Source organism: Mesoplodon mirus, assembly GCF_964341445.2.
Source record: "Mesoplodon mirus genome assembly, chromosome: 2".
Lineage (NCBI taxonomy): Eukaryota > Metazoa > Chordata > Mammalia > Artiodactyla > Ziphiidae > Mesoplodon > Mesoplodon mirus.
In genome coordinates this window covers 2,139,364-2,151,564 of record NC_138977.1, presented here as the reverse complement: position 1 = coordinate 2,151,564, position 12,201 = coordinate 2,139,364, and the positions used below count along the sequence as shown (strand labels likewise).

The 12,201-nt window shown below is 39.9% G+C and overlaps 1 protein-coding gene across 2 annotated transcripts in view; it reads left to right on the top strand.

The window, feature by feature from the left end:
- The window catches only part of MND1 (meiotic nuclear divisions 1), a 72,254-nt gene that overhangs the window by 139 nt on the left and 59,914 nt on the right, over positions 1-12,201 (top strand). Inside the window, exons 1-2 of one of the 2 annotated variants that reach the window (XM_082638202.1) lie at positions 508-599; positions 9,546-9,611. In XM_082638202.1, coding sequence (XP_082494328.1) covers positions 9,588-9,611 — 24 coding nt within the window. In that variant the 5' untranslated portion in view covers positions 508-599; positions 9,546-9,587. Of the gene's footprint in view, positions 1-507; positions 600-9,545; positions 9,612-12,201 lie in introns of those variants that run through there. The other variant, XM_082638201.1, reaches the window with a different exon arrangement.

The following is a 12,201-nucleotide window of genomic DNA, read 5'->3' as shown; positions in this document are numbered from 1 at the left end:
GGCCCGGCGTTGGCCCCCGGGTGGGCTGCAGAGGCCGGCTCCCCCGCCAGGTCGACGCCCCGGCCGCCCGGCGCTTTTCGGCTCCCGCCGCCTGAGCCCCTAGGCTGAGGCGCCGCGCTGGGATCCCCGTTCTTGTGCCTCCCGGCTCCCTCCCGGGCGGGTCAGGTTAAATACGGGCGTTCGGTAACGTGCCCCGAGTGTCTCACGAACTCAGCCGTCTGTCAGCAAGGCCACGAGTCACTTCAGAAGCGGTGCCCAGGCTCCCCGCTTCCGGCCACCAAGGCGCCGCCCCCGGTGGAGAGCAGGGAACGGGTGTCGGCGGGCAGCGCCGGGGCGTTCCGGGGGCCCGAGGAGCTTGCTTGATTTTTGAAGATTGAGTGGTTTGGGGCGTTGTAGCATTTAGAGCACATTTCAGTATTGCTCACAATTTCCAAAGTGACCTAACAAATCTTCATCTTATGCCAGTTAGAGAATTTCTGTGAAAATGCGTTGGTTTTTACGAAGGACAGGGCTGCCCTTCTGTGCTTTCGGAGTCGCTTTGTTAGGGAAGCACCGTGCCGACTTCGTCTTCCTTGCATTGCCTGATGGGTTAAGTCCTGGTGAGATTCCAAATCGTCTCTTTCTCTTTGTGAATTTAATGGCTTTCTGCTCATCAAATCATTTTCATACACCTTCAGAGTTTCATCCCCCACGCCCTTCTGTTGGCAGAGAATCACCGTCTAATGAAGTGGATCTAAGATTTTAATATCTTAATTAAGTGGCCGTTATTTTGCCAAGCTGGTGGTGGACGGAGATATAGGTTGTACGATGTTTGTTTGAAGATACTTGTCCAGATGTAATCAAAACTGATAACGGTTTCTTTGTGGTTAAACTAACAACCCAGCCACCTGGGCATAAAATGGTGTAGGAAGCCAAACAGGCCCACACTTAAATCTGGTACCAGTGTTCCGTGATACCATATTTCTCCTTTATAGAGTTACTGGCCTGATAGAACTGACTACTGAGTACTATGCAGCCCATATGCATTAATTTTTTGGTTTTTGTCCTTTTTACCTAATATCTCTCTACACCTACATCACCTTCTAATACTAAATGGTTTAATGTGGTATTAACTCTTTTCTGATGTTTACCTCTAGTAATGGAGAAACATGGAACAAGTTAGAATAAAACTTTTTGTGAGACATACTTCCTATTTTTCATGTATTATTAAGAACTAAGTTTAGTGTTATCTTGATCAAAGATAACTTTTGTTCTTTTCCTGATTGTGAATTAATAGCTGTTTGTTTCAATTTTGGTTGCGCTTGCTGAGTAAACAGTTGTTATAAGTCCAAGCATATTTTTGGAATTGGAGAACTGTGGTGTGGTCTGCCACTTCTGAGGGCAGCAATTACCATCTACTTTTAATTTTTCAAAATTGTATTAGTGATCAACAGGGCTGACTTTAGGACATTTTTTTTGCGGGAACTTAGTTCCCCGACCAGGGATAGAACCCGTGGCCCCTGCAGTGGAAGCGCAGAGTCCTAACCACTGGACCACTTAGGATTTCTTTAACTCCTAGTTGGAGAAGTTTCCTTCATTGTCCTCAAGTCAAATTTTAAGCCCCCTTACTTACTAATTTGAGTGCATCTCTAACTGATACTACGAGGAGATTTTCTTTAATCCTAAGTATTACATGAGCCCTTGTTGATTTTTTGGAGAAATTTCTAAATATGAAGTAATATGGCATCCTTTTACATTAGTTACTTGTAAAAGGCCATGATACTCTCCCACGGTGGTTAGTATTGAAAGTTCTTTGTAGTGGTGAAGGAGACTGATGAATAAATTAGCCTGAAATCAGTGTTAACGGATGATACAGCTCATCCATATTTCTTTTTTTTTTTTTACATCTTTATTGGAGTATAATTGCTTTACAATGGTGTGTTAGTTTCTGCTTTATAACAAAGTGAATCAGTTATACATCTACAAATATTCCCATATCTCTTCCCTCTTGCGTCTCCCTCCCTCCCACCCTCCCTATCCCACCCCTCTAGGTGGTCACAAAGCCCCGAGCTGATCTCCCTGTGCTATGCGGCTGCTCCCCACTAGCTATCTATCTTACATTTGGTAGTGTATATATGTCCATGCCACTCTCTCACTTTGTCACAGCTTACCCTTCCCCCTCCCCATATCCTCAAGTCCATTCTCAAGTAGGTCTGTGTCTTTATTCCTGTTTTACCCCTAGGTTCTTCATGACATTTTTTTTCCTTAAACTCCATATATATGTGTTAGCATACGGTATTTGTCTTTCTCTTTCTGACTTACTTCACTCTGTATGACAGACTCTAGGACCATCCACCTCACTACAAATAGCTCAATTTCGTTTCTTTTTATGGCTGAGTAATATTCCATTGTATATATGTGCCACATCTTCTTTATCCATTCATCCGATGATGGACACTTAGGTTGTTTCCATCTCCGGGCTATTGTAAATAGAGCTGCAATGAACATTTTGGTACATGACTCTTTTTGAATTATGGTTTTCTCAGGGTATATGCCCAGTAGTGGGATTGCTGGGTCATATGGTAGTTCTATTTGTAGTTTTTTAAGGAACCTCCATACTGTTCTCCATAGTGGCTGTACCAATTCACATTCCCACCAGCAGTGCAAGAGGGTTCCCTTTTCTCCACACCCTCTCCAGCATTTATTGTTTCTAGATTTTTTGATGATGGCCATTCTGACTGGTGTGAGATGATACCTCATTGTAGTTTTGATTTGCATTTCTCTAATGATTAATGATGTTGAGCATTCTTTCATGTGTTTGTTGGCAGTCTGTATATCTTCTTTGGAGAAATGTCTATTTAGGTTGCCCATTTTTGGATTGGGTTGTTTGTTTTTTTGTTATTAAGCTACATGAGCTGCTTGTAAATTTTGGAGATAAATCCTTTGTCAGTTGCTTCATTTTCAAATATTTTCTCCCATTCTGAGGGTGGTCTTTTGGTCTTGTTTATGGTTTCCTTTGCTGTGCAAAAGCTTTGAAGTTTCATTAGGTCCCATTTGTTTATTATTATTAAATTTTATTTATTTTATTTATTTAATTTTATTTTATTTTATTATTTTTTTTGCAGTATGTGGGCCTCACTGTTTTGGCCTCTCCTGTTGTGGAGCACAGGCTCTGGACGTGCAGGCTCAGTGGCCATGGATCACAGGCCCAGCCGCTCTGCGGCATGTGAGATCTTCCTGGACCAGGGCACGAACCCGTGTCCTCTGCATCGGCAGGCAGACTCTCAACCACTGCGCCACCAGGGAAGCCCCATTTGTTTATTTTTGTTTTTATTTCCGTTTCTCTAGGAGGTGGGTCAAAAAGGACCTTGCTGTGATTTATGTCATAGAGTATTCTGCCTATGTTTTCCTCTAAGAGTTTGATAGTTTCTGGCCTTACATTTAGGTCTTTAATCCATTTTGAGCTTATTTTTGTGTATGGTGTTAGGGAGTGATCTAATCTCATACTTTTACATGTACCTGTCCAGTTTTCCCAGCACCACTTATTGAAGAGGCTTTCCTTTCTCCACTGTACATTCCTGCCTCCTTTATCAAAGATAAGGTGACCATATGTGCGTGGGTTTATCTCTGGGCTTTCTATCCTGTTCCATTGATCTATCTGTCTGTTTTTGTGCCAGTACCATACTATCTTGATTACTGTAGCTTTGTAGTATAGTCTGAAGTCAGGGAGCCTGATTCCTCCAGCTCCGTTTTTCGTTCTCAAGACTGCTTTGGCTATTCGGGGTCTTTTGTGTTTCCATACAAATTGTGAAATTTTTTGTTCTAGTTCTGTGAAAAATGCCAGTGGTAGTTTGATAGGGATTGCATTGAATCTGTAGATTGCTTTGGGTAGTAGAGTCATTTTCACAATGTTGATTCTTCCAATCCAAGAACATGGTACATCTCTCCATCTATTTGTATCATCTTTAATTTCTTTCATCAGTGTCTTATAATTTTCTGCATACAGGTCTTTTGTCTTCTTAGGTAGGTTTATTCCTAGATATTTTATTCTTTTTGTTGCAGTGGTAAATGGGAGTGTTTTCTTGATTTCACTTTCAGATTTTTCATCATTAGTGTACAGGAATGCCAGAGACTTCTGTGCATTAATTTTGTATCCTGCTACTTTACCAAATTCATTGATTAGCTCTAGTAGTTTTCTGGTAGCATCTTTAGGATTCTCTCTATATATAGTATCATGTCATCTGCAAACAGTGACAGCTTTACTTCTTCTTTTCCGATTTGGATTCCTTTTATTTCTTTTTCTTCTCTGATTACTGTGGCTAAAACTTCCAAAACTATGTTGAATAAGAGTGGTGAGAGTGGGCAACCTTGTCTTGTTCCTGATCTTAGTGGAAATGCTTTCAGTTTTTCTCCATTGAGGACGATGTTGGCTGTGGGTTTGTCATATATGGCCTTTATTATGTTGAGGAAAGTTCCCTCTATGCCTACTTTCTGGAGGGTTTTTATCATAAATGGATGTTGAATTTTGTCGAAAGCTTTCTCTGCATCTATTGAGATGACCATATGGTTTTTCTCCTTCAATGTGTATCACATTGATTGATTTGCGTATATTGAAGAATCCTTGCATTCCTGGAATAAACCCCACTTGATCATGGTGTATGATCCTTTTAATGTGCTGTTGGATTCTGTTTGCTAGTATTTTGTTGAGGATTTTTGCATCTATGTTCATCAGTGATACTGGCCTGTAGTTTTCTTTCTTTGTGGCATCCTTGTCTGGTTTTGGTATCAGGGTAATGGTGGCCTTGTAGAATGAGTTTGGGAGTGTTCCTCCCTCTGCTATATTTTGGAAGAGTTTGAGAAGGATAGGTGTTAGCTCTTCTCTAAATGTTTGAAAGAATTCGCCTGTGAAGCCATCTGGTCCTGGGCTTTTGCTTGTTGGAAGATTTTTCATCACAGTTTCAATTTCAGTGCTTGTGATTGGTCTGTTCATATTTTCTATTTCTTCCTGATTCCATCCATATTTCTTGAGTGACTTTCATAAGCTGTTGAGCTGAGTGATAAGAGCTTTCCTAATACAGTGTGCCCTCAGGACATTAGATTCTCCTCATTGCCTGCCTCTGCGTGGCAGATTCTTGCAGAGTCCAGGGTCTCTCAGGGAGCAGTTTATAATAACAAATTGTTAGGAGCCTTTTCTAAAGCTTTGGCTCTATTTTCCACTGATGCAGCCACAGACTAAAGTCCTAAAGGGATTCTGAATGCCCCACAGTGCCCCTAACTTAACCTTCCGATTCTGGGCTGAGAGAAACAGTGTTTTCAATCCTCGGGCACAATTAAAGCACCTCAAGATTTTTAAAATATGAGGCCAAGGGGCCCCATTTCAGAGATTCTGATTCATTTCTTATGGGATGTGCCTGGGCATCAGTAGTTTTAAAAGCTCCTGGGGTGATTCTAATCTCTGTGTATGGCAGTTTGAGACCAACTGGACTAGAGAAATAGCTGAATGGGCCTTCTAACTGAGTGTGGATATCTTACTTTATTCAGATACTGCAGAAGCCAGTGTGAAGGGAGGCTAGTAACGTAGTACTGAACTCTAGCTCTCTACCCTAGGTTTAGTGAACGTGTCTTCATAGTATATGGTTTCTTAGAACTGAGATTCCTTTGGTTTATCTCTCCAAGTAAGGCAATAAATGGTTATCACAGACTTCCTTATTACCAGTTCACCCTGAAATGTATTTATGGGAGTGCAGAGGGATGTTGTGGGATTTGGGAATCTGAACGGCCTCAAATTTTAGATACATGGTCCTGAAATTGAGGGCTGGTCTTTACAACTGCTCTTCTAACCTGGCACTAACCTCTAGGAAGGCAAAGGCGGTTCATGTTCTGAAGAACTCTTTTTGTTTTGTTTTGCTTTGTTTTATTGAATGAAAGAGTCTTTAAATTCTATAGTACTTTACAGTTTTCAAGTTTCACACATATGATTTCATATAATCCCATAATAACCCTTTTCTCCCCCAACCCCTATTTTGCCCCTCCCCCATCCTTCTCCCCACTGGTAACCACTAGTTTCTTCTCTATACCTGTGAGTTTGCTTCTTTTTTGTTTTATTACTAGTTTGTTGTATTTTTAAGATTCCACATGTAAGTGATATCATACAGTGTTTGTCTTTCTCTGACTTATTTCACTTAGCCCTCCAAGTCCATCCATGTTGCCACTTTTTTATGACTGAGTCATAAAAATCCATTGTGTGTGTGTGTGTGTGTGTGTGTATGTACATATGTATATAAGTACGTATGTATATGTGTATTATACATATACCACATTTTCTTTATCCATTCATCTGTTGATGGACACTTAGGTTGCTACCATATCTTGGCAAATGTAAATAATGCTACTATGAACACTGGGGTGCATGTATCTTTTTGAATTAGTGTTTTTGTTTCTTTGGGATATATACACAAAGGAGTGGAATTTCTGGGTTATGTGGTGGTTCTATTTTTAGTTTTTTGAGAAAGCTCCGCATTGTTTTCCACAGTGGCTGTACCAATTTACATTCCCACCAAAGTGTACGAGGGTTCCCTTTTCTCCACATTGTCACCGGTTTGTTATTTGTGGTCTTTTTGATGATGGCCATTCTGACAGGTGTGAGGTGATATCTCACTGTGTTTTGTTTGTTTGTTTGTTTTGTTTCATTTTGTTTGTTTTGTTTTGTTTTGTGTTTTTGGCTGCGTTGGGTCTCTGTTGCTGCACGCGGGCTTTCTCTAGTTGCAGCAAGCAGGGGCTACTCTTCATTGCGGTGCGCGGGCTTCTCATTGTGGTGGCTTCTCTTGTTGTAGAGCACGGGCTCTAGGCGTGCGGGCTTCATTAGTTGTGGCTCGAGGGCTCAGTAGTTGTGGCATGCGGGCTCAGTAGTTGTGGCTCACAGGCTGTAGAGCGCAGGCTCAGTAGTTGTGGTGCACGGGCTTAGTTGCTCCGCAGCATTTGGGATCTTCCCGGACCAGGGCTTGAACCCGTTTCCCCTGCATTGGCAGGCGGATTCTTAACCACTGGGTCACCAGAGGAGTCCTCACTGCGGTTTTGATTTGCATGAGAGGAAGGTGTTTTAGATAGAACAACATTTTTAAAAAGGCACAGAGATGGGAAAGAGCATGCTGCAAGTGGAGAATTACAAGTAGTTTTTGTATTACAGCTTAAATTGCTTAGTTCTTCATGTTGTTATGGTAAATTTGAGGTGGGGAGTGGTACCTGTGAGAGGTAGGTTGGGGTCAGGTGACAGAAGGCCTTGTATGTCATTCTAGGGTGATTGGATACTTCTGGATGGTTGAGGGCCACTGAAGAGTTTTAAACAAGGGAGAGGCATGGGTAGGCATGGCAAAGGAGAGGTTTGCTTTTTGGCAGCGTGGAATGTGGCTGGAGGGTGGGACAAAGCATGGTTAGCGGACTGCAGGTATGTAGTAGGGAACAGATAATGAAGACCTGAACTAAGGTAGAGGTAGTAGGGATGGAGCAGACAGGATCGATTTGAGAAACAGTTTAGCTCTGAAATTGGCAGAACTTGGCGATTGGTTGGATGTGGAGTGAGAGAGATGAAGGAACCTAGGGTGACTGCCAGGCCTCTGGCTCGGATAACAAGGTAGAATCTAGCTGAACTCAAGATCCAGAACAGCAGGTTTAGGGAGTAGATGTGGGAGAGGAGAGGTCAGTTTAGACCTCCTGAGTTTGACGTCTATTCAGCAGACAGGTAGGTACGTGAGATTGGAGCTCAGGCCCCCACTTTATCCAATGATGTAAAAGATTTGAGTTCTCAGCATAGGTGTTTGTTAAAACCATGAAAGCAGGTGAGATCAAAGAAAAGGTGCGAGGAGAGAGGGGATCAGTAGAGAAAGAACCCTGGGGAACTGCAGTATTTAAAATTGTGGACACAGGAAAAGAGAAAAAGATAAACTTTGAGGCTACTTATTTTACCTGTGCAACTCATCAAGGAACACTGGATAATTTGCTGCGAAAAGGAGTTAATGGGTTTCTAGACCATGCACTCTGGAATGCATTCAGAACGGCAATTCCAAATTCCTTTCCCTGTCTAGTGTAGGCTCTCGTTTCTGATGGAGTTTATGGTTGGATAGGTTTATTATTGTTGGTTTATTTATGTCTGCTTTTTACATGGTATAAAGTATTTTAAAGTTCTTACTAAACAATTTATGTTCCTCTATAATCCCATGCAATTTTAAGAGAGATGCAGATTACTTCAGAAACATTAGGGTGGAATCCTCCATGAGAGTCCTAGAGATTATGGTTCTCGTTCTCTTTTGTTCTTTTCTGTGAATATTTGCATTGAGGAAATTTGGCGTTTTGAAATTTCAGCCTTTAGCTTTAGGTATATACCCTATATAAAATATATGGTAAAATTTATTATTAAAATACATTTCAGTTACATCTTTTTAAAAATATTTATTTAATTTTATTGTTTTTTTCTTTATATTTTTGGCTGCGTTGGGTCTTTGTTGCGGCACGCGAGATCTTTTTCATTGCGGTGCTTGGGCTCTTCATTGTGGCCTGCAGGTTTTCTCTCTCTCATTGAGGCATGCAAGCTCAGTAGTTGTGGTGCGCGGGCTTAGTTGCCCCGTGGCATGTGGGATCTTAGTTCCCTGACCAGGGATTGAACCTGCATCCCTGGCATTGGGAGGCAAATTCTTTACCACTGGACCACTGGGGAAGTCCCTCAGTTACATCTTAATTATCTTAATTTCAAGTTAGCTAAAGGGTAGTGACAGGATAATAATAACCTGAAGTAGGCTTTCATTTTCTACTTGGACATGGTTTTTCTTCCTCCAGCCTGCCCTCCACAATGCTACCTAACTCTTACCTTGTCACTCCCTGCTTTAGAAATTGCTCAGTAGCTCCTCGTGGCCTGAAGTAAAGTCTGCTCTCTTTGGCTGGACAGTCAGCCTTCCATAATCTGGCCCCAGACAACCTTTCTCGTCTCATCTGCCACTCCATCTACATACTCCACTTGTATAATAATTGTCCCTGAGTGTTTGTCTTTCTGGAGCATTCCATGTACTTCTGTAACACTGTGCCTGTGTGTGATCTGTCCAGGACACCCTTCTCACCATTTCTCAACTTGCCAAAATCTTGTTCATCTCTAGCCTTCCTAGCTAACCCTCCTCCCTTTTCAGGGTGGAATTAATTTATTCTTTCCTGGGTAGCAATTTGTACATGTACCTGTTCATTAATTATAAGTAGTTATGTCTATTTATTTTCCTTGAGAGATTAAGTCTTTTGAAGGTAAATACAGTGACTTATTGGATCATTTCATAAATATTGAACTTCTACAAAATGCCAGGCACTGTCTCAGTCACAGTTCTTATTATTATACTGGCAGCATCTACCACAAGGCTTGGCATAAAGTAGAGTGATTAAAATCCATCTTGAGGCCTCGCTCTGAGAATTATTAAACCTCTTGGTCTCAGATGAGATCATGCATTATTTCTGATAATGTTTTGAACCAAGTTGTCTTAAAAAGCATTTTTTTAAATTGCACTGTTTACTTTTTAACTTTTGTGCTTTAGTCGAAGAAAAAAGGACTAAGTGCAGAGGAAAAGAGAACCCGCATGATGGAAATATTTTTTGAGACGGTAAGTCGTTTTCCTTAAGATTTTTAGTATTTTGTGTAATTTTCTCCTTAAGTTTATGTGATCCAGTGTTAACTGTACCTTTTTTTATTAGAAATCAATAGTGACCAATATCCTAAAGAATGAATAAAATTCTACAAACACCTGTGGTTGCTGTGAGCTGTGGAGCATGAAAGAATCCTATCCCAGGGTTTGTAGAGTCTCTTCTATCCAGACTGCCCTATACTCTGGCACCATAATTAACTTTCTGAAGCATATATTTGATTGTGTCCCCTTTTACCTGAAAATAATAATGATAATAGCTCACATCTACTGAGTGCTTCCTAGGTGCCATTCACTATTCTAAGCACTTGGTGTAGTTATCTGATTTTATCCTTTTTAACTCTCTGAGATCCTCATTCTACAGATCTGGACATCTGAGACACAGCCTAAGATACCAGCCCTGGATCTCAAAACAAGAAGTGATAGTACTAGGCTAAAAACCCAGGGGGGATCATCTGATTATAGAGATAGTGCTGAATACAGCCTCTTTACATTTATAAGCCTGCATAAGGTATAACACATATGTGATGGTACATAGCCTCCTTAATTTATTCCAGTTATTCGTGCCTGCCACTAACAGGAAATATGTTTAAAGTTTCTGCTCCTAAGTGGCAGAACCAAGATTCAAACCCAGTCACCTGGCTCTAGAGCCTGTTTTCTTCACCACATTGCTGTACAATGGATTTTCTTGCTTCCAGGTTAAAATCTAAACTTTTGACCTACAAAAATAGTAATTTCTTACGTCTTACTTATTGACAGGACCTTCAAAGTCTGGTTTGGCCCCAACCTACTGGCTATTTTCATTATTTACAAATATCAATATGAAGAAGGTGGGGAAAATGGCAAAATAGAATGTAAAATTAATAAGTAATGATAATACTTGACATTTTCATTTTGATAATGCAGATTCTCAGTGAAACAAGTGAAGTATTGTGGGTACTTTTTTTTTTAACTGTTTGCCCTTTAAGCGAAATCTTACTAGTCTTACTTACATACAATGACTTACTAAAAGTCATTGGCAATTCAGAACAGAGTATCATATTAATAATGATGATATGATTAGGACGATAAATTGATTACGTTTGTAGGTAAAGATTATGACTATTTATTCTGCTGAGTTGAAATATTTTTCCTATGGTCTTAGAGCAAGAAAAGTAGATTTAATTCCTAGCAGGCAGTGGAAAGCTGGGGAGAGTGGTGAGGGGAGTTAATTTGTTCTTTATGATATTGTTGGCTGTTTTTGATTAAAATTTTTTCAACGCTGTTCTCAATGACATTAAGACACTAATGACTAAGGTACCACGACTATAATGAGTATTAGAGGTTAAAGAAGTTCAATAGTCAATGAGTTTTTAGGTAAAGATAGGAATTAATTGTATTAATTGATTGATTTCAGTTCATATATTCCTATACATATCAATTCATATGAATACATTCATAGATTTATTTGAAGTTACTAATTCTTTGCTTGTTACACTTAGGAAGAACATGGCCACAGTACAGCTCAAAGCTAGAGAACTTGTACCTGAGGTCTGTTTTACCTAATAGCTTTGTGACGTTAAGCAAGTTACTTGACCTAAGTCTCAGTTTCTTCATCTATTAAAAAGGCTAATAATAATTGTACCTAGTTCACAAAGTTGGTATGAGGATTGAATGAAATAATCTGTGTAAAACATTATAATGCTCAGGTCATAAGTGCTTAATTAAAAGTTATCTAACTTTATAACTGTGTGTCTTCCATGGTATCTTTACACACAGTTTCTTGTTTTTGAGATCTAGAACCATTGTGTTCATCTCTCCTTTATTATCTCTGTTTAATGTAGGGGAGAACCAATATTTACTTGAGACCATTTTCTCTGTCCACTTAAATGACCACACTTTAGTCTTGAGGCTAATTCTTTGCAAGCCCATTTATTTACATAGCAAGCCCACTGGGGCAGCCAGTGTGTCTGGGGCTTTTCCTTGATAACCACATCTAGGCAGATGTCTCAATGAGTTAGTTTATGTTCTTTTTCCTAAGATGTTTGCGAATAGGTTTGATTAATTGGGTTTTTTTAAACGCATTAGAGGCCTGAAGTTAGTAATTTACTACATGTTTTCTGAGACCCTACAGAATTCTCTTTTAACAGTTTATTCCCAGATGTGCAAAAATTTATTTCACACTCTAGGACCAATGACTTAGTATTTTCCTTAATTTACTAGATCTTAAGTGTACTGAGATGAAGTTACTTTTTTCAACACTTTATTATTAAAGATGAAAGAATTTCACTGTGAATACCTATATGCCCAGCTTAGATTCTACCGTTAACACTTTATACTCTACTTGCTTTGTCATATACATATATTCATCTATCCATTCCTTTATCCATCTATCAATTCATCTTTTTTACAGGGGGTTGTATATCTGGGCTACTGGTCTTTTGTCTGGTATGTTTTGTGAATATTGTCTTCCAGTCAGTCTTTTCAGTTTCTTAGTGCTCTTGGATGAGCAGAAGTTTTAAATTTTTATGATGTCTAATTTCCATCCTATTGAAGTTACCTTTTCAAGTTT